The sequence below is a fragment of the Caretta caretta genome, chromosome 20 (assembly GCF_965140235.1).
Source record: "Caretta caretta isolate rCarCar2 chromosome 20, rCarCar1.hap1, whole genome shotgun sequence".
Classification (NCBI taxonomy): domain Eukaryota; kingdom Metazoa; phylum Chordata; order Testudines; family Cheloniidae; genus Caretta; species Caretta caretta.
The window spans coordinates 6,810,331-6,837,082 of NC_134225.1; the positions used below are offsets into that span (position 1 = coordinate 6,810,331).

The 26,752-nt window shown below is 56.3% G+C and overlaps 2 protein-coding genes across 3 annotated transcripts in view; one reads left to right on the top strand and one right to left on the bottom strand.

Moving 5' to 3' along the window:
* Window positions 1-1,675: 1,675 nt before the first annotated feature.
* IGFBP6 (insulin like growth factor binding protein 6) lies at window positions 1,676-7,926 on the bottom strand. Its single transcript, XM_048834775.2, has 4 exons — window positions 7,448-7,926; window positions 4,186-4,337; window positions 3,519-3,638; window positions 1,676-2,754 (listed from the first exon to the last, which is right to left on the bottom strand). The coding sequence occupies exons 1-4, from the start codon at window positions 7,827-7,829 to the stop codon at window positions 2,632-2,634; spliced, it is 777 nt and encodes a 258-aa protein (XP_048690732.2). The 5' UTR covers window positions 7,830-7,926; the 3' UTR covers window positions 1,676-2,631.
* A 6,925-nt stretch (window positions 7,927-14,851) lies between these two features.
* SPRYD3 (SPRY domain containing 3) overlaps window positions 14,852-26,752 on the top strand; it is a 38,278-nt gene continuing 26,377 nt past the window's right edge. For both annotated transcript variants that reach the window (XM_048834770.2, XM_048834771.2), the window contains exons 1-6: window positions 14,852-14,949; window positions 19,302-19,448; window positions 20,640-20,715; window positions 21,546-21,670; window positions 22,951-23,086; window positions 23,493-23,681. In XM_048834770.2, coding sequence (XP_048690727.2) covers window positions 19,321-19,448; window positions 20,640-20,715; window positions 21,546-21,670; window positions 22,951-23,086; window positions 23,493-23,681 — 654 coding nt within the window. In that variant the 5' untranslated portion in view covers window positions 14,852-14,949; window positions 19,302-19,320. The remainder of the gene's footprint in view (window positions 14,950-19,301; window positions 19,449-20,639; window positions 20,716-21,545; window positions 21,671-22,950; window positions 23,087-23,492; window positions 23,682-26,752) is intronic.

A 26,752-nucleotide genomic window follows, 5' to 3' on the forward strand; every position in this document is an offset into this window, starting at 1 on the left:
CCCCTGCTGATCTCTGTTCCCCCTGTGATCTCACTGGGGCACGACGCTCATCTCTGCTCCCTGCCCTACACCGTGACTGAACAGGTGCTATGCTCTGCCCCAGAGCTAGCTGCAGCTCAGTCAGGGAAGGGAAAGGGATCAGCACTAGGTGTAAGGGAGCTCCCAGGAGGGGAGAGGGTGTCACGGCTGCTTACACCAGCGAGTCATTTGGCCCGCAGCCTGCCAACATTCCAGAGTGAGGATTCAAACGTCTTCTTGCTGGGCACTGCTGCTTAGGGACCACCTCCCTTCCCCTGCCCTCACCCCTGGGGGGGACCCCTTGCTGTGCCTCTCCGCCCCAGACTCCCCTGTCTCTGCTGCACACGGGGGGCCCCTCTTTGTTCCCCTCATGCCCCAGAACAACCCACCCCCCTCCATGAAGGAGCATCTCTGCCTCTCAGGCCCCCAGAGGCTCCTCTGCCCCCAATTTGCCCCACTCTGCAGTGGCGGGGGGTGGGGGCAAACGGACCCATTGGCTGGATAAGGCAGCATCCTGCTGGAATTCAGCCAGTCTGGCTGCCTTGGACTTCCCAGCAGGGCTAAGGCGAGGGGAACTTTGAGCCAACCGGCCGGCTCTTATTGGCAATTGATGAGGGGTTACCGAGATGACACCTCTGCAGGGCTGAGCTCTCAGGTCCTCCAGCCACAGGGCCAGGGCTGGCTTGGAAGAGGCTACGTGTTACGGTCCCGCCCGCACTTACAGAAATCTTTGAACCCAATCTAGTGCTGATGCCAGATCCCTAGTGAGCAGCCCCCTAGACAGAGGCCTCCAGCCAACTCTGGGGCAGGGCCAGACCTGGAAACTGCCCTCCCCCCACCAACACACACACACCTGCCCCTGGAGGGATCCCCCAAGGTGGGACAGAGGCATCAGGGCCCTCACTCTCCTCTACAGGCCTACAGTCCTCAGCTGGACTCTATTTCCCCATGAGGCACTGCCTCCTCTCACCAAGAGGGGAACCATGGTGCACCATGGGAGATGTGGTCCAGCCCAGAATATAAAAGATACTTTTTTTTTTTTGGCGCACTGAGGCTCAAGCGATGGCTCTGATTCTCTTCCAACTGGCCTCAGCCACTCCGAGCAGATCTCATCCACATTGTCAATAGCATTCATTAAACAGAGGGCTGCCGACGGACTCCAGGACGCAGGTAGGGCCACATAAGCGTGACGGATGCTCCTTCCTCCAATGGAACCGAGTGCGACCAAAGAAAAGCAAGTCGCTGCAACTCTCATCAGTACCAACCTGACCAAAGGGATGGCGCAGCATCATGACTCGCTGCCCTAAGAGAGGGCCCTGTTCCAAAGACCGGTGGAGGGTCAACACTGACATAGGCCAGGTCTGCGGTACAAAGGCGTGGTGACGTTCCCCTACCCAGCATTGCTATGCCAGCAAAAAAAGCCACGTTGATGCTGTCTGTCATTCGTCAGGGTGGCAAAACTGTGTCTCTACCAGGGGTTATGCCGACAGAGCCTGGCAGAAGCGTGGACTGGCCATAGGAGCCGGGATATCCAACTGGACTAAGGGCAGGCTAGTTATTCTGGTACAGCCTATTTCCCCAGCTAGACAAGCCCTAAGATGGGGTCTGGAGGGCACCAGGAGGGATGCACGGCAGAAAGAAGGCAAGCGCCAGGCCCTCCAAAAACCAAACTCAGCTTTATTTAAAATAAACATCTCCCAGAAGCATCCAACAATCCTCAGGAGGGCGCATTAAGGTAAAGGAGCTGCAGGACAGGTCACAGCAAAAGCACAGCTGTGGGACGGGGCAGGGCGAGCCGGCAGCCTGGCCCTGACTCCCGCTCCAGTTGCCTCTGCTCCAGCTGCTTCCCACACCCGGCTGGCAGCAGGACTCTCCCCAGCCAGCTGCTTTCCTGGGGGGGCTCAGGAGGAAGGTCAGAAAGTGAAAGGTTGCTTGGCCCACGGCTGACCCCCCCCATCCCTTTCTCCCCTCCCAGCTTCTTAATTGATGTCTGACTGCAGCTCAGGATGTGTGTGTGTGTGTGGGGGGGGCTCCTGAGATTTGGGGGTGCAGGGGTGAACTCTTGCTGGCTCTTTCCAGCCTGTCCCCCAAAGCCATGCTGCCCTTCCCAGAGTACCCCCCACCCAAGATCCAACATTAGTAGCACTCTTCCAATACTAGCCTTCTTTGTTCCCCACCCAGAAAAGCAGTTCACCACCACCCCCCATCCAAGGGGGAAACTCCCCATTGCAGGAAATGCATCTGTGGGTGGCGGGGTTGGAAGCACCAGGGGATGCTGCAACCCCCTGCCTCCGCCCACTCCCAATAGCTTATTGAACAAACACCTGCACTAGCAGACTCCCAAAGCAGCGGCATGGGCTCCAGGCTGCTACCACAGAGCTGTTCCCTGCCCCCTGTGCCCAGCCAGTCCTGGGTGTGAATGGGGCAGGTGGGAGAGGCCGATCCTCAGCGAGGGCAGCGCCCCCAAGCTGCCTTCAGGCCAGCTCCTTCCAACAGCCACAGTGCCATGTAATAAATTAAAGGCAAAATGCTTCTGTATCCTCGGGCTCTTCTTCCCACAGCGTCTATCAGGCTGAGCCTCCTCCAGCCCCGCTCGAGCCCAGCCCACCCCTCTCAGTCACTCCCGTTGGGCAGGCAATGGGGGTTGCCCTCCAGCCCCCCCGAGCCGGCCAGCGGGTGGCCCTTCTTATCCACACACCAGCACTGGCCTCGCCTCTGTCCTTTGGATGCCCGGCACTGTAAGAGGAAAAGACAAGGGGGAGGGAGGGTGTGAGAGAGGACATATCAATGGGCTGATCGACAGTCTTGTAATCGGAGGCATTTCCACCATGCCCCTCGCAATGAAGCCCCAGCTCCTGGAATCATGGGACCATTACATGAAAGCTGAGATCCTTCCAGAGACTGGGAGTATGTTTCTAGCCCTCATGACTGCAGAGAAGAGCTAGAGATTGGTATCTTCTAGCTTTTCCTCTAGCACGTGGTACCCCTACATCTCCAAGTGCTTTACATATAGATGGGGAAACTGAGGCACTGGAAGGGGCAGCAACAGTACTGTATCCACTAGGCTGTGCTGTCCCGTAAAGGATGAGAATCCAGATGGGCAAAAAGACCCCGGCGCAGTAGTTGGGGGGACATGGTTTAAAATCTCTGGCTGTTTGGAGCTGGTGGTGCTTGATCTTGGGTAACAGTCAGATGGTCCCAGGCACTAACCCGGTATGGCAGGGAATGGTAGAAGACACACGCACTGATATGCTAGGGCAGCCGACAGGGCATAGGTCAGTGGGCCAGTGGCTGGACACAGAGGTCAATGCCCATTGGGCTGATCACCTGCCAGTCCAATGCTGGGTCCGGGCAGCCACTCACTGGCTTCCCGCCAATGCCCTGCACCTACAGGGCTCACTGCTCTGACTCCATCCAGCCCTCATGGTGCCCCAGGCCCAGAGGTGCCCACCCCAGCTCAGGGGAACCCACCCCAGCCCTGGCCCTGGCCCCTACCTTACCTGTTTTTTCCTGTAGAAGCCTTTGGTGTCGCAGTTGGGAATGAAGATGTCCTCTCCACTCCGGTACAGTGGGGCCTTGAGCTCCAGCATGACAGCTGCCAGGTGCATGCGGCATGGAGCCTGCCAGGGGCCAGGACAGATTGCAAGTTCAGGAGGGATGGGACTTGCTGGGCTTCCCCCCACAGCTCTCAGAGCTGCCTTTTCTCCTCCCCCCGCCCACCCCCATGCCCCAGCCAGCCTATGCATTGGGCTCTGCCCTCCTCTTCGCCAGTAGGGGCAACCAGCATGCCGGGGAGCTCATCTCCCTGCAGCAGGAGTGCTCCAGCCCAGTGATTGCAGAGCCTGGGACAGCTGTTTGTAGCCTACAAACTCAGTCCCAGCCTCTTCCACCAGGGGGCGCTGTTGAAAGTGGGGCAGGGGCACTGGCTGTGGGGGAAGCTCCCTGTTACTGCAGTCCCAGCCTCACCCAGCAAGGGGCGCTGTGGGGTGCAGGGCAGCAGCTCCCAGCTACGGCAATGCCAGCAGGAGGTGCTGCAGGAGCGCTGGCAGGGGATCCCAGGTGTGTTCTCTACCGGTGCTGGATGCCTGGGCAGGAGATGCCTCATGTCAGACTTCCACAGGCACATGCTTGCGCTGTCCCTGTCCCTGCACCCCTCCCGCAACGCACCGTCTCCAAGTCCGGCTTGCCGTCGCTGTTCAGCGAGATCTGGTGCAGCCGGTCCTTGCCACCGTTCACCTCCACCAGGGGGCCGTGGTGCTGGGGGGGCCTAGGCTCCAGCGTGGGATGGCTTGCCCTGCGACTCTCCTTCCGGCTCTCCCCTGCGGAGGAAAGGGAGACAAAGCCTGGGGCCTCAGCCTGCCACGCACCCTCCCCTGCCCTTCCCCACCCCAATCTGCAGCCAGAGTGACCTGTCCAGCACAGGGCCCTGCGGCTTCTGCTGGGGTCAGGCCCCTCAAGGATGCAAAGGGGCCATCCTAGCTGCGCCAGCCTGGTTGCTTGGGTGAAGTGAGTTTGCTGCATCCTTACCTTTGCCAGGTGCCCATGGCAGATGCAAATGCAGCCACGCCCCCCTGGCTGAACAGGGGTGCCTTTAGGTCATTGCTTTCAGAGGCTACCACCAACTCTGGGTGTCATAGAATCATAGAATATTAGGGTTGGAAGGGACCTCAGGAGGTCATCTAGTCCAAGCCCCTGCTCAAAGTGGGACCAGTCCCCAAATTTTGCCCCAGATTCCTAAATGCCCCCACCCCAAGGATTGAATTTACAACCCTGGGTTTCGCAGGACAATGCTCAAACCACTGAGCTATCCCGCCCATCCCCCCAGTACTAGTCTTCTTTGTTCCCCACCCAGAAACGCAGACCCCTTGGAGACACCCAGGATCCGGCACCATGGAGCACCTGCAGCTCCATGCACCCAGGAGGTGGGTGGACCTCAGTCCTTTGGGGCCCGGGGCCCAGAACCCCGCAGCAGCGCCCAGGCCAGGTTCACCAAAAATTGTGCATGCTTGAGTGCTTGAAAATCCAGCCCTGAACTCTTGCGAGGGGGGCAGGGGGGATCTTGCCCCAAATTACTGCTTGCCCAAGGGCCCCAATCCCAGTGCCCAATATCCAGCATCCCGTTCTGCACTCCCACGTTCCGACACAAGGGGGAGCCAGCGCTCCTGGGATTGGTGAGCAGGCCAGAGGAATGGGTGAGTAACTGAGAGCAAACCCACAGATGGGCCTGAACACCCCCCCCCCCCCCCGAGCTAGCCGCCCTCCTGCAAAGAGTCGGGGTCCCTTGATACAACAGCTCCTACAGGGTGGGTGGAACATGCCAGGAAGCAGCTTTGGGTGTCTCAGAGTCATTGAATGGCCGTGAACATCCCCCGCAATCTGCAGCAGCCTCCCAGCTGCCTTAGCCCTGGGTGGAATTGCTCAAGGCATCTCTGCTCTGCTGGAGAAAAACCTTTGCTTTATAGTGGGGTGGAGCAAACAGCTGGATTCTGCAGTCGCACCACGGCCAGGTCTCACCGCTCTCATTAAACATTTTTTGTCCTGTGTTTGTACAGCACCTAGCACCACGGGGCCTGGGTCTATGACTAGGGCTCCCAGGTGCTAAGACATGGTCAGTTTAAGGGGTAGGCTCAAGATTTAGGCTTTTCTCCAAGAGTTGGGGGGAATTTTTACTTGATCTCTTATTATGGAAGAGCCTGGCATGAAGTTTGGGGTAGGGGGTGCAAGCAGCAGGAGAGAATTTAGGCTGAACTGGGGGCTCAGACACAATAGCACAGACCCTGGCACCATTCTTGAAAGGGGATGGGGGGGAAAAAGAAATTGAGGGTCCTCTGAATACCCCCTCTGGAAGGGCTTTTGCCCCTGTGTTTCATGCCATTGCTTGGATGGACGGCTCTGATCTGCCCTGATCCCCCAGCCAGGACCTCCCATCCCCGGTACACAGCCACCCCCCACTGGTGGGATTTGTTACAAGGCGATGGATTCCTCTCCTCCCCCACCCCAACGCGTTCCTCCGAGCTCCCCCAGCCAGCGCGGGGGTCTGCGAGACTCAACTCCCCAGCCACAGCAGTGTCCTGAACCCTGATGGAGAATTAGCTCTGGGTGGCTCCCTGCGGCCTGTCTGTTGCCATCTGACACCCCCATGCCAGATCCTTTCTCTCCGGCCAAGCACAGGGGGCTCGCCCCCGGACTGGTGCCGGCTGAGAGAGCGGTGCTCTGAGCCAGACACCTTGGGGGAAGTTCAGTCCCAGTCTCCCATACAATGGTCCCCCACCCCGCCTCAGTCTGGCTTTTGCCCCTCAGAGACCAATCTTTGCTGGCAAATTTTAGCTACTGCCAGCTGGAACCTTTACTTGGGTCCCCCCCGCTTCGCCACGTTCCCAGGCTTGGCTCAAGTCAGCAGCCTCCCGTGGGCCGGCCTGCTGGTAGCTAGACTGGGAGCTCTTTCGGGGCAGGAGCTGGCTGACTGTGTTTGTACAGCGCCTAGCGCCACAGGGCCCTGGCCTGTCTCCCACCCTCACAGCCCAGGGGAGGGCCTGTTCCCCTTCCCAAGCAATATATCCACCCACGGGCCCCTTCTCCCATTCAAGAGGCTGAGCCCACTTCCTAGGCACCAAAATGTGTGTGTATGTGTTGAGGGGGATCAGGCCGGATCAGGGCACCTGGTAGGGACACCTCCATGGGGGGGGGGTGGTGGCTAGAGGTGATCCTGCTGGACTCCTGCTGGGAGCACCCATGGGCCATTGGCAGCTACAGCTGCTGAGGCAGGGGTGAGCATGGCTGCATATTGCCCACAATAGAGACAACTCAGGGGACAGAAGCCCCCCCCCACTTCTCAGGCAGCCCCCAGCCCCTTCTTCCGCCAGGCTCCCCCCCCACCTGGCATCAAGCCAACCCAGGGCAAGCAGAACCTGACCCACTTGGAGCCTCTCCCCCTCCATCGCGCTGGGCAATAGACAAGGAGCCACCCAGCCTCCCCGTCGCCCCCAGTGTCCTGCAGCAGCACCCTGGGGTCTGAACCCTCCCCACCCCTGAGCCAGAGAGGGGCAATGCCCAGCCACTCCCTTGGGAGTGCGCCCCCTGGCCAGGGAACTCCACTATGGCAACCCCCAAGTGGAAGGACCCATCTTCTTCTGCCCCTCCAGGGGGAGGAAAGAGACTCAGTTCCGGGGAGTGGGGGGGGCGGGGGGGGAAGGGGGGAGAAAGCAGCAGCCTTTGCCCTTAGAAACTAGGGAGATGCCCCCCCAACTTCTGGGGGTGCTGCTAAGTGTCACCAGGGATCCCCCCGATCTAGGCTCAGCACCTCCGCGAGGGCTGCCCTGTGCCCTTACCCCGAAGCTCAGCTGGGGGGGGGCTCCAAGGATCCCCCCCCATCTGGGCTCAGCCCCGAAGCCCAGCCGCGGCTGCTCTCCCCAGCCCGCCCCGCACTCACCTGCCGGGGGCTCGGGCTCCGTGTGGTTGCGGCTGCCCTTCCTGCCCCCCACGGCCCGGCACACCCCCTTGCCGAGGAGCAGGGCGTGCAGGGGGGTCCGCTCGCCGGCCCGGGGGATGCAGCGCAGTCCCCGGGCGCAGCTGGGCGTGTAGACCCCGCACGGCTCCCCCAGCTCCCGGACGCAGCCCTTCTCCCCGCAGGCTTCCCGCGGCGCCTTGGCGCTGTCGGGGGGCGCCGCCGCTGCCCTCTCGGGGGCCCGGCAGCCGGCTCGGGGGGCGCAGGCCGGGGGGTCCCCGTCCTCGCAGCTGGGGCACTGGCCCAGGGCGCCCCAGGAGCCCGGAGCCAGCAGCAGCGCAGACACCAGCCAGCAGCCCGGGAGCATCTTGGCCGGCTGGGCAGGGGAGGAGCCGGACCGTGCTGCGCCCCGACTGCTCTGGGCTCCCTCCCCACGGCCTCGGCCCTTAAATACCCTGCCCAGCCCACAACCTGCCTCCAGCGCTGGCCCCGGAGCGCCAGGTGTCTGCAGCCCTGCCACCCCCCGGGCGGTGGGGGGAGCGTGGGCTGAGCGCTGCCCGGCTCCACTCCCACCCCCGCTGCGCTCCGGCCCCCCGCTCTTGCCCCCCCCCAAAACCCTCTCTCCTCTTGCCCCCCTTCCAGGCTCCCCCGCCCCGCGGCTCCTCCCCCTGGCTACTCTCTGTTCTCACCCCCACCCCTCCTGTCTCTCCACCCCACCCCCATGTTCATTTCCAAATTCAATTTCCCCCTTCTCTCCATCTCGGAGATTCCTGGGATTCTGGGGGCGGCGGGAGGGGGGCGGGGGTCGCCTGAGCCCCTCTGAGCTGCAGAGGCTGAGAGAGGAAATGAGACAGGCCGGGGGAGGTGGAAAAGAAACATGCCCCGTCCCAGACCCACAGTCCCAAGAGGGAGCTCCAGGCCTTACACCCCTTCCCAAGGGGTCATCAGTTCCAGTCCTGCCCCCCACATCCCAAGAGGTAGCTCCCTCCTATCCTATCTGATTTAGTTGGGGTTGGTCCTGCTTTGAGCAGGCAGTTGGACTAGATGACCTGAAGCCCCTTCCAACCCTGATACTCTATGATTCTATCCCTCCATTCCCAAGGGGTCAGCTCCCATCTCCATGCCCCCATCCCGAAGTGGGAGAGCCCATCTCCATCCCCTGCCCCATTCCCAAGTGGGAGGGCCCATCTTCATCCCCCTCCATTTCCAAGGGATCAGTTCTCATCTCCATCCCCCCCATTCCCAAAAGATCAGCTGGCTCCCGTCTCCATCTCCCCATTCCTAAGTGGGAGAGCCCATCTTCATCCCCCTCCATTTCCAAGGGATCAGCTCCCATCTCCATGCCCCCTTTCCCAAGTGGGAGAGCCCATCTCCACCCCCCCCATTCCCAAGAGATAAGCTCCCATCTCCAACCCCCCTCCCCATTTTCCCAAGTGGGAGAGCCCATCTTCATCCGCCCCAGGCCAATTCCCAAGTGGGAGAACCTATCTCCATCCCCCCGAGGCCCATTCCCAAGTGGGGGAGCCCACCTTCATCCCCCCCATTCCCAAGGGGTCACCTCCCATCTCTATCTCCCCATTCCCAAGTGGGGGAGCCCATCTCCATCTCCCCATTCTCAAGTGGGGGAGCCCACCTTCATCCCCCCCATTCCCAAGGGGTCACCTCCCACCTCCAACTCCCCATTCCCAAGTGGGAGCTCCGATCCCCTCCCCCCCAGTAATTTCTCTTCCTGTGATTTGGATCTAATTCTCTGAGCATCTCTTTTGAAAAACCAAACAACCCCCCCACCCTCTCAACCAAACAGAAACCGCTTTCATTTAACCCAACCCCAAAGAAGCAAAGAGCAAACAATTTCCTGGTGCCCAATCCCTGATTTCCCCTCCTTTCCCTGGGGGCGCTGGGCTGAGATCATGGTTCCCCCCCCCCTTCTTCCCTCAAAAGTACATTTTTTTTCAGGGTCTGAATGAATATTGTTGCCTTCGCATGGAGCCTAAATGCCTGGAATATTTCATGCTTCCAGCCCATCTCTGTTGTGTAATCCAATCGCTGAGCTATTTCCCTTCCCCTGTCTAATTCTTTCCTAAAACATAACACATCATTTTTACTGCTGGCCTTTGTGTGCGCAGAGCTGAGTCTTAAAACAATGTGCTTATTTGGCAGGCTAGGTCTACTGATTAGAGCGGGGCATGGGAGTCAGGCCTCCTGGGTTCTTGACTAGCGGTTAGAGCAGGGCCCTAGGGAGGATCAGGTCTTTTGGATTTCTTGCTCTGAAAGGGAGTGAGTTCTAGTGGTGGCAGCAGAGGGCTGAGGGTCAGGACTCCTGGCTTCAGTTCTTGGCTCTGGGGGAGGAAGTGTTGTCTAGTGGTTAGAACAGGAGGCACTAGGAGTCAGGACTCCTGGGTTCTATTTTCAGCTCTGGAGAGAGTGTGGTTTAGGGGTTATAGGAGGGGAATGGGAGTCAGGATGTCAGAGCTTTGTTCCTGGCTCAGGGAGGAACTGTGGTCTAGTGGCTAGAACAGGAAACTGGGAGTTAGGACTCCTGGGTTCTATGAACAGCCCTGCCACTGACCGTGTGACCTTGGCCAAGTCACTTTCCTTGCCTGTGCCTCTGTTTCCATGTCTGGAGAGTGCCGATGATATTACTTTCCTATCTCTCTTGTGGGGCTTTATTAATGTCAGTAAAGATCTTTGGATGTTGTTAGTATTTCTTGGAAATTTTCACTGCTCACCTCCAGGGTTTCTGTTCTGGCTACTCCCCCCATTGCTTCCAGCATTTTTCTTTCCTTGCTTCTGGTTTTCAATAATCAGCTTTTCTTACATGTTTTAAAAACAACAAAATTCAGTTTTCTGTTGGTTGCCGCTCTTGCAAATCCTTATAGGCTCCAAGAGCATGGGAGTAAGAGGGGCAGACAGAAATCAGTGTTACACGGCTTTCCCACCCAGTGCTTTCCAGCCAAATCCCTTCCGAACCTGCAGCTGGTCAATCCTCAAAACCCTCCAGGGATGTAGGCGGGTCAGTATTATTGGCCCTATTTTACAGATGGGGAAACTGAGGCACAGAGCCCATAAAGGGTCTCACCCAAGATCACAAGTCTGCCATAGAGAAAGGTGCCGAACTCAGCATCACCCTCAGCAAAGCACTGTGCCTTTAGCAAATGGTTGTCCCTGGAGCCTGAATGGAGAGACGCTTGGGAATATTGCATGCTTCATTTTCCTTTACATCAGTAGCAGCACACACACACACACACACACACACCTGAAGATGCCCTGGGCCTAGTGGATTGAGCACTGGGCTGAGACCCAGGTTCTAGTCCCAGCTGCTGGGTGGCATTGGGCGAGTCACTCGACCTGCTGGTGCCTCAGTTTATTCACTGGGAAAAGGAGGATCGTGACCCTCCTTTGTAAAGCTCTATGGCTGAGAAAAGCGAGGTGTTGTCATTAAGCAGCTCCACTTGGAGGGGCTCCAGTCTTTCAAAGGGCTGAGGAAAGAGGTGCAGTTAATTAACGGTTCACATAGCTGTTGAACTTGAATTTGTATCAATCATACCCCAGGGACAGGACCTCTCCCTGGTAAGAAGCGGCTGTTGCAGATGCTTGCCACCGGATGGCGCCCCTTAACCCTTCGCTTTCACAGGACTAACTAGGTGCAGGGCTGCGAAGCCACCTTTGAAATGCAAACGAGAGCTGCAAGCAAAGCGGGGCTAGTGATGGACAGGCCTCTCTGCTTTCTCCGGCCTGAAGCTGTGGGGGCAGAGGGGGGACCCCCTGCTCAGAGTTGAGGGGGGGGGGCTCTGATATTGTTCAGGCCATCCAAGAGGTGATGATTTCATTCTGAGCAGGACTCCCAAGTGCAGCTCCGTCCTCTGGAACACGATCAAGCAGCCCTGGGAGGCAGCCACAGTCCACTTCCCATAAACAAGGCATTCTTCGGCCCTGAGCGGAACATGCCTCCTACTTTTCCTGAGATCCACCCTCACTCTATTTGCATTTCCCCATTTTCCACCCAGGATGCCCATGCACGCTGCCCCAGGACAGGATTTTAACGCCTAGGGCCTGATCTCTGTTTACTTTTGTCCATGACGTTCCAACGGGGAAAAAGAGGCGGATTTGTAGCCGGGAGTGAAATCAGCCATGGGAACAGCTTCTCAAGGGATGTGGCAAAGGCTCCGTCCCTTGGAGTTTATGAACCAAGCCTGGATAGCTTCCCAAAGGGTAGGCCCTGACTCAGCCATGCGCTTTTGGGCTCAATGGAGGAATTAGCGGGTGACTTACTTGGCATGTGCTATGCTGAAGGTCCGACTGTCTGTCTCTGGCACTTACAGCACGATTACCATACATCTGAGTGCTTCCTAATCTTTAATGGATTTAGCCCCACACGACCCCTTGGGGCAGGGCAGTGCTACTATCCCCATGTTCCAGATGGGGAAACTGAGGCAGAGAGAGTGAAAGGCCGAGATCCACAAAGGTATTGAGGTGCCTGACTCCCGCAGCACCTCCTATCTGGGCACCTGAACAGGGAGGCAGATTTTCAAACCAGGCCGTTTCGTTTCAGGGGGCTGGGACCTGAGCTCTTTTGACAACCTGGTCTCAATAGCGCCAGGTGCTTGGGAAAATCTGACCCTAAGACTGCAGTCTGCAGGAGTCTGGTGATCTCAGCTATGCCCAGTCGGCCCGGACAGCGCCCCCTGCTTGTACCTGTGTGCAGCGGGGTGCAAAGTGCTCCTTGACCCGAATTCCCCCCTCACTCTGCCGGCAGCATTTAAACCCGCTTTGCCCAGGTGTAACTGACTAATGCAAGGTGCCAAGCAGGGGAGGATCGGACCTGAGGGGGAGGACTGGGATCCAGGGGTTAGAGCAGGGGAACCGGCGCCAGAGCCCTCAGGCTCTGTACTTGGCTGTGTGGTCGAGGGGTTAGAACAACAAAGTGGGAGCGGGGACTCCTGGCTTCTGTTGCCAGCTCTTCCACGGGATTCCTGAGAGATCTTCAGCAAGCCATTTCACCTCCACCCACTGGGTGGATGTGCACCATTGCCCCCTGCTGGATGGGAATCAGACCTACTTCACTGTGTGTCATAGGCCCTCTGCTGCAAATGGAGAGTCTCCTTTAACTCCAAGGGCTGGGCTGTTGGAGCAGGTGCACCCGAGTGCTGTCCCTGCTAACACTGGGAAGCTCTGGATGCCTTCTGTGTGTGATGCAGCGACAACCACAGAGCCCTAGACTGGGGGCAATAATTTAGTAAGGGATGATGCAACCCACAGAAAAACAGCGATTCCCCTAGCCGGGAAGCAGGGAATTTGCATTTCCCTGGCTAGTCAGATCTCCTCCATGCTGCCTAGCAATGAGGAGGTCCTGTCTCAGAGCTGTGCTGGGGGTGTGTGTGTGTGTGTCAGAGGCCCTGGTTTTGCATCATCCTTGCCCGTAGCTACTGCAGGCCATCAGGTGACCCGCCTGCTCTTGCCAATACAGAGGGTTTTTTTGCTCGGGTGCCCTGGCTGCTCCTCAGCCCAGAGGACTCACTGCAGTGCTCTGAAGGACATGAGGCCGCTCCAGCAATCTGGACACCTTCCCCTTCATCCTGCGGCAGAGCGAGTGACTGGACGGGCACGGCTCGCTGGAGGGCTAGGCTGGGACGTCAGCCAAGTAATGCTTGAGGTAACAGGGGAAGGGAACATGCATGGAGCCAAGAGCCACGGCTCAGAGGAGAGAGGGACCTCAGGCTCAGCCTGGCGGGGTGGGAGTTACTCCAGGAAGGAATTTGGCCCATGGTGTAAAAATAGAAGGTGGAGTTCAAATGCAGGCGTGTCTAGGATGAGGAATGGAGGCAGCTCCCTCCCAGCATGGCGCAGAGGGAGCTCTGCTATGGGGGTGAGAGGGGCCATAGCGATTTCAGTGCAGGAGCTCAACTCAGGGCCTGAAGTCTCACAAGTACAGCCCAGGCAGCGGCAGGCTTTTCACCTGCCTGCCAAGCTGCTAACAACCTGGAGTTGCTGCTGAAGAGGAGCCACTGACCTCTCTCTTCAGCTCCTTCTAGGGCCCTCCTCACTGTACGAGTTGAGCCCTCCCCCACTCGCTGATGGGAGTTCACCCTCACAGCTCTCAGGGATTAGTCCCATTTTACAGATGGAAAACAGAGACACGAAGTGGATTAAGTGACTTGCCCAAGGTTAGCCAGGGGAGTTTGTGACTAACTGGGAATAGAACCTGGGTTTTCTGTGTCCCAGACTAAGGCTCTACCCACTAGCCCACCCTTCCAACACCAGAGCCAAAGATTGAGAGGAAAAATAATGTACGAATACCATCGCTTGCAATTTTGTGCATCTCCTTCTCATGCAAACTAATAGTAACCAGGACTTGGAAAATGTATGACGTTGATGACCTAGAGGCTAGACAAGCCAGCCTACTAGCCGGAGGTTGATATGTGAGACGGCGTGGGTGGGCTCACAAGTGAAGTCCAGGGGCAAGTGGAGAGAATGGGGAGGGAGCTGGGACTCCTACTGGTGGGTTGAGGGGTGTTGTCTCCTCCCCTCCCTCCCATACCAACCAGCACCTAAACAGTATGACAGGCCTAGGTCCTGGGGAAGGGGGCTATTGTCCTTGCCATGATTGACAGCATCCTGGAGGACCTCTTCCCTGACACAGCCTTTCTAGTCACCCACCATTCTAGGGCCATGGGGGTGCCCCCCATTATATGGTCCAGTGGTCCTTCTCACTTACAATGCCCGGGGATCCCCCATCATAAAACCCTAGGGTATCATGCCCTTATAAGACTTGGGTGGTCACTCTAGTGTGAGGGCCTTAGGTAGCACCTCCTCGATTCTAGTACCCTGGGAAGGGGGGCCCTTTAAAGGGCCCTGAGCTGGAACCTTTCCTAGCACCCTGTGGAAGTCCCCATTAAGGGGCTCTAGGTGGCGCCCCCATTCTAGTCCCCAAGGGTCCCCCATTCTAGGGCCCTGGGCCCCCCAATTATAGGACCCCCTAGTCTAACGCCCAGGGGTCCCCCGTTAAAGGGCCCTCGTTGCCCATCCCCATTTTAGCATCCAGGGATACCCCCTAGACTCCCCCTCACAGTCTATGGCCCCCCAAGTCCAGTGCCCGAGGGTCCCCCAGTCGAGGGGCCTCGCCCCCTCCCCCAGGCTGTCTGCAGCCCAGGGACAGCGTTTAGCCCCACCCCGCTCTTTACGTCATAATCGCGCGCCCCGAGCGCGGGGCGTCATCATCAGCTGCGCATCCGCCAGAGCCGCCAGCGTCACATGACCAGCCCCCGCCTCGCGCTCTCCCGTCCCAGCCTCCGATCGGTGTGTAGCACTGCCCGTCAAAGTGGAGCGCTCGGGGATTGGCCGGGCCGGCTGTCGGGGGGCGGGAGGGAGGCAGGGGAGAGCCGGCGGTGGGGTACCCGGATGTGAGCTGAGGCGGGCGGTGGCGGCCGAGCGGGTCGGGAGAGAAGAGTGGGGAGGGGTCCATGGAGGGAGAGGACGGGCCTGGCTGGGTAAGGGGGAGCCCGGGCGGGCAGGAGGGGAAGGAGAAGGACGGGGGGAAGGGATGCGCTGGGAAGGGGGCATCCTGGGGAGAGGGGATGCTCTGAGCCCAGGGTGGGTTGTGGGGGAGGGGATACCTGGGGAGAGGGAAGGAGAGATACCAGGGAGGAGGGGATACCCAGGGCAGGTGAGGAGGAGAGGGATAAGGACGGGGGCAAGGGGAGGGGATATCTGGGAAGGGGGGATCCTGGGGAGAGGGGATACTCAGGGGAGGGGAGGGGAAGGGATGCTCTAAGCCCAGGGTGGGTTGTGGGGAGGGGATACCTGGGGAGAGGGAAGGAGGAATCCCAGGGAGGAGGAGATACCCAGAGGAGGAGGGGAAAGGGGATGCTCTAAGACCAGGGTGGGTTGTGGGAGGGATACCCCAGGTGAGAGAAGGGGGAGATGCCCAGGGCAGGTGGGATGCAGGAGGATAGGGAAGGGGGATGCCCTGGGCCTAGGGTAGCTGAGGGGGAGGAGATACCCAGGGTGGGTGAAGGGAGTGACTGCCCAGTTGTGGGGAGGAAGCAGGTGTCCAGGGTGGGTAAGGGAAAGCGGGGAAGGGTGCCCTGGGGTCTGGGTAAATTAAAGGGGGGGGGTGCCCAGTGGGATGTAAGGGGACGCCTACAGTGATTTAGGGGGGGAAGGGGAGAGGACACAAAGGGTGTTCCGGGGAGGGGAGGGAGGATGTCTGTGTTCCCCGGCTGACAGGAGGTGAGTGTGGCAGGTGCTTCATGAGTTGGTGCCCTGGTATAGCTAAGTACCCTGTTGTGGAAGGTGAGTGGACAGATGGCAGTGAGTGCCTAGTTATAGGAGGGAAATGGATGAGGTGCTGGCGGTAGCTATGAATGTTCTACTTGGGTATCTGCCTGGGTCCCCTAGGCAGTGTGTGTGTGGTGGTAGGTAGGGCCCAGAGATCATGGGAGGAGAGGTGGGTCTGAGGACTGGTCATAGGACTAGGCAAGTGCTGAGGGAATGTGCAGGGGGTGCTTCTCCTGCTGGCTTTTTGGCATCAGGAGTCTCTATTCTAAAATGCCTGTCTCTGTAGCATTGGCCGTCGGAGCTAGCATACTGACATTATTAATAATTCTTCATGTAGCACCAGAAGCCTGCTGGGTGCATTCCAGAGTAGAGCAAAGTCTGTGGTTTGCGTGGGAACGGCTTAGGTTCGAAGGCCAACTTTCCCAAAGGGGGTCAGTGATTTGGGGTACCTTAATTTATTAGGATTGCCTGCATCTTGGTCCTGATTTTCAGAGGTGTTGAACAGCCCCAGATCCTGGTGACTTTGGTTGCAGATGTGAATGCTGAAAATCCCTAAAAATCAGGCCCGAGGTGCTGCACTCCAGTTGAGGATCCTGAAACCACTGGCGTCATTTGAAAACTTTAGCCTGAATGACTGTGAAAGGCCCTTTATTTCAGTTGTGCTGTGCTCATTAGAGGTGTAGGTATTGCTTGATCAAACCTGAGGTGAATGGAGCAGATGGGCTCTGTAAAGTCAGGTTTCAGAGTAACAGCCGTGTTAGTCTGTATTCGCAAAAAGAAAAGGAGTACTTGTGGCACCTTAGAGACTAACCAATTTATTTGAGCATGAGCTTTCCTGAGCTGTAGAGCTCACGAAAGCTCATGCTCAAATAAATTGGTTAGTCTCTAAGGTGCCACAAGTACTCCTTTTCTTTCTGTAAAGTCAGACACTACTAATCTGACACCACCTATGCCCCATTTGGCTTCCTTCTGACTCCAGGAAAAGACAAGACTCTTTACCCTACTGCCGAGCCTTGTGATTTGTGCATGGAGGTGATTTCCTTCTCTGCCCCTCTTCCAGGCTACTCCACGGTGAAAAAAACTCCAGTACCTGCTGCTGCTAGTGATTTTTCCCAACAGGCAGAATGAAACTGATGTGAGGCTGATCAGTTTCATGGCTGCTTGGGGAAGATCTGAGCAGCAGCAGAGGCACTGGGGCTGTGTCTATCTGCAAACTGAGGCCTGGTCTACAATTCAAACTTGTACTAGCATAGCTAATGTCATCTGGGGAGGCAGTGCTCTTATACCGCTAGAAAGTCTCTTTTTGGGGGTGTATACTGCTATGCTGGTGCAATTGTGCTAGCATAGGCTCTGTTACGTAGACATAGCCTTAGGAAGCATTGTGCTGCACAGGGCTCTGGTCACATTTGGATGGTTGTCTGCCCAACTGTTAGAGTTGGAAATGTAACTTCCTTTTTAAAAAAAAAAAAAAAAAAAAGGCATCTTGGATCTCTGTAGAAATAAATGGCTTAGTTGCCCTTCAGCTCGGCTCCTTCTCGCCTCTGGAAGCTCCCTACTCATCACTGGAGTGTGGGTTTTTCCAGCTCTACATTTGGGTTGCACTGATGCCAGTGGCCTTGAATAAATACCAGGCGTGTCTTACTGGTGCTCTGATTGCACTAATTTTTCTATCTCGAGTCTCAAAGGCAATAACCCTTCTCCTTTTCCCCAACACACAGGTCACATTTTTTGCTAAAACTCTTAAAGGGATTTATGGTGGGTCCAAGTCCCTGTGAGCTTCTGTTGTGTTTAGGGATTGGTCAGAAACCAACTCCTTTTGGGGAGGCTGGGCAGGTTCCCCCTGATGATCTCTGCTTCTCAGCTGGGGTTGCAGCTCTTCCAGCTGTCTTGGAAGTTAGAGGACTTCTCCCTGCCCTACCTGTCATTTCAGTCACTATCGAGATTGACTCTCTCCTCCGATCAGTCCGTGATGCCAGCCTCTGTCGTCCTCTTGTTACATTTTCAAACAAGTGCCTTCATGCTTTGTTCCATGCTGCCCTTCATGTTTGGGAGGCGCTCCCTGTAAACATCCACAACGCTACCTTGTCCTCCTTCAAGACTCTCCTTAAAGCTCTGCTTTGCTTTGGTGCCTACACAAAACTTAGCAAGGGTTTGCCAAGACACTGCAGGTCATGTGGACCAACACTGTTTCCTTGGGCTCTCCCATTTGTCTGTATCCATCTGTTGTCTCTTGCCTTATGCTTAGATGGTAAGCTCTTCGGGGCAAGTGATGGTCATTTGTATGGTACCTAGCGCAGTAGGCTCCTGGTCCATGACTGGGCCTCCAAGTGCTACAGAGTACAAATAATAATAATTTAGTGCTGTTCCAGCTGAGCAGACAGTCAGTGACGTTCATGTTGCCATCTCTGGTCTGGGAGCAAAATCCCTGTTAGCCCTTGTCTCCGGCATCTTTCCTACACTGTGGGACCTGCCAAATCCCAGATACTCAATGTGTGACTCCCAGCACTGGGGGTTAGTTTTGGGAATGGGGGGTGGCAAGGGGCCGTCTTTGGAGCCAGGGGATCAGAAAGGTCTCAGCGTTGTGTGGGGGATGGTGGGGTGAAGAGAGCTGGAAACAGCTGCAGGGTGTATCGGTCTGGCTGGGTTGGATTGCATGGGTTAGAGGAGGCAAGGTTTCTTTGAGTGCTCGGGGAGGAATAGCTGTGTGTATGGACACAGTGTGGCTTGCGGGTGAGGCCAACATTCTGTTGTAACCAAGTGCTGCTTTCTCTCTTCTCCTTCTCTGTACCCCCTCTGTGCTTTGAAGAGTGCCTCTGTTTCCAGTTCCTGGTGTCTCTGTACAGCTTTCCTCTGGCTGGTGTATTAGCACCAGAGAGTGGTGTTAGCATTCAGAGGGTCAAATGAAAACTATCTCGCCACTGGCATGTAGTCTTGGCCGTTATCTCTTTATAGGTTTCTGTCTTAGTGGATAGTAATAGAGGAAGTGTTTTCTTGTGGTTAGAGCTAGGTCTGGGAGTCAAGACTCCTGGGTTCTACCCGCTGGCTGGGATGGGAGCTCAGAGGTTGAAGCAAGGGTTGGGAGTCAGAACTCCTGGATTTTCTCCCCTCTTCTGCTGCTGACTTGTGTATACATGGGCAAGTCACTGCCTCTATCTGTGCCTCAGTTTACCCCGTAGAACAGGGATAATACTTAACATGAGTGGTGCAAGACTGACTGTTTATCAGGTGCATTACGCATACTGTAGCATTTGATCACAGCCTGAGGCAGGAGAACAGCAGTGCCTGTCTGGCTCCCGATCCCTCCAAATAATGTAACAGTTCACACATTGGATTGCTAGGTGTGGGATGTAGGAGGGCCAATGGAGGAAGTACATGCTGTTGCTGTCTTTCAGTGATTCGAAGAGCTGGGCTTCCAATGCCCTAGTCTCCTCTGATGTCTGGATAATGCCTTTTGGCTGTCTTGGCTTTTCAGGAGCAGAGACTGTATCTTGGCTGGTGGACTCCAGGGTCTCATTCCACCTTGTACGTGCTAGCCAACTTCTTACCCCCTTCCTTTCAATAGGTTGACTCTCACAGCCATAATGGATGACTTGAACCTGCACTACCGGTTCCTGAACTGGAGGAGGAGGATCCGGGAGATTCGGGAGGTGCGGGCTGTCCGCTATCAGGAGAGATTCAAACACATTCTCGTGGACGGGGACACACTGAGGTAACTGGCAGGACTGGCAAACTGGATAGTGGGGGCGGAGCAAGGAGCAGCCATAGCAGGGGATGGCCTGCAATCTTCTCGCCTAGCATGGGGAAGGCGTCTGTTGTGACCGGGTACTGTCTCGCTCTGCCTCTGCAGCTTGGGAATGAAGCAATAAAGTGAAATTGTTGAGGTCTCTGAAGGCCTTGCTTGAGATCTCCAGTTTGGTCCTTTCTCTGCGCTGGGTGTTGCACACAAAGGTGTCGGATGGACTCTTTAACCTAAGCATCTTCACTGAACAAATGATGCATCCTGCGGTTATTCCAGTGGGTTGAGACTCACAAAAATTTAAGCTGGAAAAGGCACATTGGGTCATTGTATCATCCCCTCCTCCGTCCAGTGTTGTTGGTTAGGACATGGTTGTGATGTACAGTACATTCTTCTGTGCTTTGTCCTGACTAATGTCCCAAGTGACAAGGCTTACCTAGAGGGGAGAGATTCTTTTGTGGTTCTGTTCCTGGCATCTCCCATAGGCAATCCCCTTTCCCTCTCTGTGCCTCAGTTTCCCCATTTGTAAATTGGGATGGAGGGAAGGATACTGACCCACCTTGCCCTAAAGCATAAGTGTATATAACATGCTTTGAAATGCTCTAGAACTACAGAATGTTATTTGCAGGTGTGGTGTTTCCAAGCTTGGCAGGTGGCTGATTGGACTGAGCTGCAAATCCCACAAGTAAGGGGATTGAGGAATGAGGGGCTTCTGCTGCTAGGACCAGCAGCCTTGTGGCATGCCCTAGGACTGCAGCCAGGAAGCAGAGCTGTCCAATCTAAATGCTCCAGAGTGACTTGTGATTTTTGGGGGCCCAACTTGAGACACCTCCAAGGGGCCTGATTTCCAGAGTGCAGGTGCTCGGGTCTGTCTGAGAATTGGCCCCCTCCAAGGCATCTCACGTGGGGCACCCAAAATTGCCAGTCGCTTCTGAAACTCCAGGCCTTAGTCTCCTGCCCAGGGGGCACTTGGCAATGAATTGGGTAATGACTGTTCCATTCGCTAGCTCAGCTGGCAGATAAGCATGACTGGCACCTTCGCCAGATGGATGTGGTCGGCTACCCAGCCACATGCTCCCCACACCCTGACTTCCCTTGTCATTTAAAGTGCCTAGCCCAGATCATGATGTTTAAGTAACCCGGCCTCTTATTTCTTGTCTGCAGTTACCATGGGAACTCCGGGGAGGTTGGCTGTTATGTCGCCCCCCGCCCACTGACCAAAGACAACAACTACTTTGAGGTAAACTTGCTTTCTGGGGCTGGGTGAACTCCCTGGGTCAGAGCTGATCTAAAGATCCTTCCTTGTGTGTGTTGTTCTCTCCTGGTGATACCACCTCTTGTCCTCTCTTGCTAGCCCAGCGTGCTGCGTCTCTGTGCTCTGCTGGCTTCGCCATATGTTCAGCCAGGGATTTCTATACTGAGATTCCTGGATGCTAAAACTGGCATGGGCCTCCTGCATAACACCAGCCAGAGAATTTCTCCCAGTTACCCCTGTAATGAGCCCCATAACTAAAGCAGCCCTTCCAGAGAGCCATCCAGTCTGGCTCTGAGTCCTTAAGAGTTGGAATCCACCACTTCCACGGGTGGTTTGTGCTGGTGGTTAATGACCCTCACTGTTACAAATTGGTGTCCTGTGTCTGGTCGGAATGTGTCTGGCTTTAACTTCCAGCCATGGGTTCTTGCTCTTCCTTTCTCTGCTAGATGAAAGAGCCCCTTAGTATCCAGTGTTTTCTTCCCATGAAGGTACTTCGTGATCAGATCACCTCTCGGTCTCCATCTGCTCTTTGATAAGCTGAACAGGTGAAGCTCCGTTCTTGGAGATGGAGCCTGGCTGCTACTGTTGGTTTTTTTCCATTCTCCCTCACTTGAGCTTGGAGGGTCGAAATTCTCTCGCCACCCCGTTTCTGGAGGTGCAGCCAGCTTGTTGTTGTGCAGCATGGCTGTGCCCTGGCTGATCACCTGAGCCACTGTGTTGGTGTGGGCAGGTGCCGACAAGGAGCCGAGCCCATGTTCATGGCTGGAAGTGTTACTGTTTGAATGGAAAGTGATTGTTCTCGTAACTACTTGCAGGTGTCGATTGTGGACAGTGGTGTGCGGGGCACCATTGCCGTGGGCCTTGTGCCACAGTATTACAGCCTGGACCATCAGCCGGGGTGGCTGCCTGATTCCGTGGCCTACCATGCTGACGATGGCAAGTGAGTTGGGTGCCCCCCTGCTTGCCAGATTAGCGGAGCGTTGAGGCGTGGCTGGGGAGCACATTGGTGTGTGCGTTTCCTGTGGCATTTCCTGAGCTGCTGATTCAAAAGGGCTCAGGGGGTGTGGGGGGAGTGGCGGAGGGAGGGAGGGGCACAGGCTGCTTTGGTTGAGGCCTGCTATACAGGGGGCTTTAGGTGCTGGCCTTTGTCACAGGGGCTGTGACTCTTGTGTGGAGTGAATGGGGGGTTGGGTGGATGCAGGAATTAATTTGATCAGCAGTAAAAGCCCTGAGGAGACCAGTGGCCCAGCTAGCCCAGTGACCTGTCTTCCCACAGTAGCCGGTTCCAGCTGCTTCAAAGGGAATGAACAGAACAGAGCAGTTTATCGAGTGATCTATCGCCTGTCCAATCCCAGCTTTTGGCAGTCAGAGGTTTAGTGGGGAAATGACACGTAGATTGCTCTGGGTATCGCTCAACACATAGACATCCCCCCTTGTGCTGGAGCTGCGTGTTCCTTCTCTCTGGTCAAAAGGACTGTGTAAACCTTCTGGAAAACGTGCCAAGCTGCCACTGCCATGGAATGTCTGGTGCTGTCAGCCCTAGATTCTTAAGCAGGCGTCAGCATCCTGCTGGGCGCTCCACTGAGCTGCTCCATTTGCTTCCCTTCCGAGGCAGCCCCACATCTGTGGTGAGGTCTGTACCCTCTGTGCTCATCCCCTCGTATCCAGACAGGAAGAACGGCCCAGGGGTTAGGGCACCAGGCTGGCACTTGAGAGACTTGAGCCCAGGTCTCCCAGACTTCTGGGGTGATCTTGGGCAAGTCATGTAGCCGCTCTGGGCCTTGGTTCCCCATCAGCACCTGCCTCACACATACCATACATTAAAGATTGTGGGGTGCTCAGAGCTCCGCTGATGGGGGCCAGATAAGTACCTAAGATGGATAGACGGCCAGTCTGAATTAGCTGGCTGCCAAGCTTTCAGATGTCCAGGCAGCTTCTTGCAGGGGTCAAGGTAACTGCATTGAGGTTAGCTGGGTGCTACCTGGGATTCTCTCAGAGACACCTGGAATCTTACTGTGCGAATGGGAGGGTTACTCCGTTGATGATGCCCTGACAGTGTTTTGTGTCCCTGCGGAGGCCCAGGGGCCTATAGGCACAAAGTGTTCCTCCCTCCCCTGCTTGTTAATTTTGCCCTTTGTGCCGAGCCTGGGTGCCAGTGAGTCTCACGTTGGGGCATCTGCGATGCTTTCCGAGGTCATTCCTTGCTCTTCGCACCCTCAGGCTCTACAATGGCAGAGCGAAGGGCCGACAGTTTGGGACGAAGTGCAGCTCGGGGGATCGGATTGGCTGCGGGATCGAGCCAGTTTCTTTTGAGGTCCAGACAGCCCAGATATTCTTCACCAAGAACGGAAAGAGGGTACGAGCTGCTTATTGGAAATGGTTGTCCATCTGGCTGGGTTTCTTACTGCTTGTGGGGGAGGGATCTGTTGAAAACCAAGTTGCTGGTGGAACTCACCTGTAGTCATGGCTTTGTGGGCATCAGGGCAGGCTCTGCAGAGATGAGGACGGGCAGAATGTGTGAGCTGCTCTTCCTGGGGCTAGATCCTCTAGATGCAGAGCAGGCTTCCTCCAGTGACATGGCTCAGCTGTGACCCACAGAGACCCCCTGACCCCATAGGGCAGAGGTTGGGGTTCAGCTCCCATGGCTAACTCTGCTACTGCTGGCAGGATTGACTGAAATACCAGGGACCTGTCGTGCTGCGAGCAGGTGACACCAGAGGTACAGGAGGCTCACGGAGGGTCTTGCTGGCTGTATCCCGTAGGTGGGCTCCACCATAATGCCCCTGTCCCCGGATGGGCTCTTCCCCGCCGTGGGGATGCACTCGCTGGGAGAAGAGGTTCGGTTGCACCTCCACGCCGAGCTGGGCAACGAGGAAGACGACAGTATCATGATGGTGGATAGCTATGAGGATGAGTGGGGCCGGCTCCATGACGTGAAGGTCTGTGGCACGGTGAGTGAACTGATGGGTCGCCCCTGCAGGGAGCACGGGGCAATGTCTGCCTTCAGCTTAGGTGCAGGCTTTGAACCTGGTCCTTCCTTAGGGCGAAGGTAACCCAGTTCCTGCCATTCCCCTGCCCTGGGTCTCCTTCCCCTCTGGATTCCAAAGAGAGCATCTTAACGCTGGGGGCAGGGATCTACGGAGCACGTGCTATGCAGGGTGTTGGCTGCCGACCTAGCTGGCAGGTGATCAGGGTCCCCTTGAGGCATTGGCCCCTCTCTACAGCAGGTGCTGTGCTCTGTGCTGGAGGGAGGGAATGGTCTGAGCTTGACGGATTGGCTCTGTGCTTGCGTTAGTTTGGGTTCTTACTGGGGTTACCAGGGGCTGTGATGTCAAACAGGGAAATTCCTCTGAATCCAAGGGTCTCTGGCAGGAAGGGCGCAGGTTGGAGCTAGGAATAAGGTTTTAAAGATTCTCCTTGCCTGCCTTGTAAGCTACAGTAGCTGCTGCCATTTATACCGTGATAGCCTATAGACGCCCCATTGTGCTAAGCGCTGGACAAACCCAGAACAGATCTGCCCTGAGGAGCTGACAAGCTAAGTCTAAAATGAGAGACAACAAGTGGATACAACAGTGGGGGAGCCTAAGGAGCCAAAGAGACCAAACTGGCATCTTTTCTCCCCAGCTGCTACCCAGAGAGGTAGCATGGTCTAATGAGCGTGGCTCTGGACTGGGAGTCTGGAACCTTGGTTCTCTTTCCAGTGCCTCGGTTTCTCCTTCTCTGAAACAGGGACAGTGATCCTGATCTGCCTGCATACAGTGCTTTGTGATCTGTGAGGGGGAAGTGCTGGCTAATTGCTAGATAGAATTAGCATTACCCAAGAATGTGCAGGCTTGTGTGATCTTTTCCTCCAAAGCGAGATTGTTGGCTCTGTTAATTCCACAAACACACAGATGCTTATTTATTTTTAGTCAAGCTCGAGGTGGGGGTAGTGCGGGGGATTTCCCCCTACCCCCTGGAAATTCATCAAAGAAGTGGAATTGTTCCAAGCAGCTCTTTTGAAAACCCTGCTTGGCTTTGCTTTTTGGGCACCCCGGCAGCGATGCATGATCTCATAAGTGATCACCGCCCAGTTAGAAGGTAGAGCCTTGAACTCTTTGCCAAGGTGTCTCCGTGCCTCCTTTCCGCTCGGCACTGGAAAGCAGCAGGAGTTGAAAATTTGGGACTAGCTGTGTATGATCTGTGCTTAGCTTGGGAGTTCTGAAGTCACTGGTTTGGGCGCTGCTGCGTTACAGTCCAGACACTCGCTCCGTCCCACTCGGCCTAGGGATGAAAGTCTTGAGGTCTCTCAGGACTCATGGCTGCCATTCTGCCCCACTGATTGGGGGCATCTTTATTAACTGTATATAACTGGGAGCTGCTTTCTACCAAGATCAGTTCTGAAGATGTGTCCTAGTCCCAAAAGCATTTATACTGATGCACAAAGTGCTTCTAGCCCTGACTGGCTGTGAGGTACAGGGCTTCGCAATCGCTCTGACACCACACTTCAGCCATCTTTGCAAAGCACGGTGAGATCTGTGGTTATTAGCCCCTTTTTTACAGATGGGGAAATTGACTAGCTGCAATCTCTAGGGCAGTATAAAATCTCGGAGTCCTGACTCCCAATCCGTGACTTTACCTACAGGGCTATGCTCCCTCCCAGAGCTGGGGATAGAACCCAGGAGTCCTCACTCCCTTTCCTCTGCTCTCACCCATGGGCGGCCCCGCCCTTAGAGTTGGCAAAGCCACTCTTTACTGATCCCACCAGGTGCAAAGCCTTGGTCTGTCATGAAGAGGGCTGCAAAGCTAACAAGCCAGTTGGCTCTGTTTCAGCGTGAACCTGTGGAAGGGTATGAATGCGTCCTTGGGATGCCCGTATGTCATTGGGGCTGCTGCAATACACAATGAGCTTGGCAATTGCATCTGTCTCTCTGCAGCACGACCCGGTAAAATCCCCACTGTAGGCTGCTCCTGTCCGCTCCTGAGAGCGACGCGGCTAGTGGAGTCCCACAGGCTGGTTCGCTTGCCCCTGAAGCTAGCCGAGTAATCCAAGACCATGCTTCTCCATCCTTGCAGGGGATTCTGGTCTGGAGTGGCCATTCCCAGAGCCCAGCAGTAGCTTGGAGCGCTGCCATGCTCTTTCTGTTCCCCAGCTGCCATGGTTACCTGGAGCGTGGTCCCTATAATTATCAGATGGGTTTTACCCTGGCTGGGGGCAGGTGAGGAGCAAGTCCCTCATTGGCTGGGGAAAAATCTCAGGCTGCCATGTGATGATCCCTCTGCATGGCTGGGTTGTCACGTAGCTTCCGGGCCTTGGTCCTACAAGCCCAGCCTGTGGACGTGCTTCTTGCTGGTGTGGGCAAGGTCCAGCACTAGGCCTTGTTCAGCCCCTTTCCCTACCTGCAAAGGGTACAAGGCTGACAATCAAAGGTGGGGTTGGGTCCAAAGGGATGAGGGCCAAAACGAGAGCCGCGTCATGCCTGGCTCTGCACCGGCCTCGCTGAGTGTCTGTGTGGGCTTCCCTGCAGAAGCCGGCTCCTCGGGACGTTCTCTGCCCATGCTCTGCCGCACTGACCTCTCGACATGGGTCATTGTCACAGGGTGGTGGAGCCTCCGGTTGAGTTGGCTCTCCTGGCTCTGTTTTTGGCCAGCACGCCCCGCCCTCTGGAACACTGCTTCGCTTCCCTCCCTGCCTTTGCGGAGCAGGGATCTCTGTGTTCTGGCTGCTCCCCAGAGCCGGTGGGTGCAGCGGGGCGGTTCGTCACCTGGCATCCCAGGCGAACCCAGCAGCGGGGCTGGCGGTAGCTGCCTTGTTGGCGTAGCTGTAGGGCCTAGCACTTCACCTCGCTTGTGTTCGGTAGGGTGAGAAAGGAAACTGCTGAACGTGAGGGTGGATCGACCCATGGGCGTCTGAATTTCCCGCTTTCTTTGTTGCTGTGTCTGGATGCTCGCTGCCCTTCTAGTGGAGGTAGAGCCTGTGGCTGCTGCATTACCCCTGATGCTTCCGGGGCATCCTGAGTGCCACATGCGCTAACAGCTCTGA

Bases quoted from the DNA above. Each gene is read 5' to 3' on its own strand.
- IGFBP6 (XM_048834775.2), bottom strand. From the start codon at position 7,829: ATGCTCCCGGGCTGCTGGCTGGTGTCTGCGCTGCTGCTGGCTCCGGGC. The intron at 3,639-4,185 runs GTGCGTTGCGGG...GGCCCCTGGCAG, and splicing joins GCAAGCCGGACTTGGAGACG to GCTCCATGCCGCATGCACCT. The intron at 2,755-3,518 runs GTAAGGTAGGGG...TTCCTCTTACAG, and splicing joins GCTTCTACAGGAAAAAACAG to TGCCGGGCATCCAAAGGACA.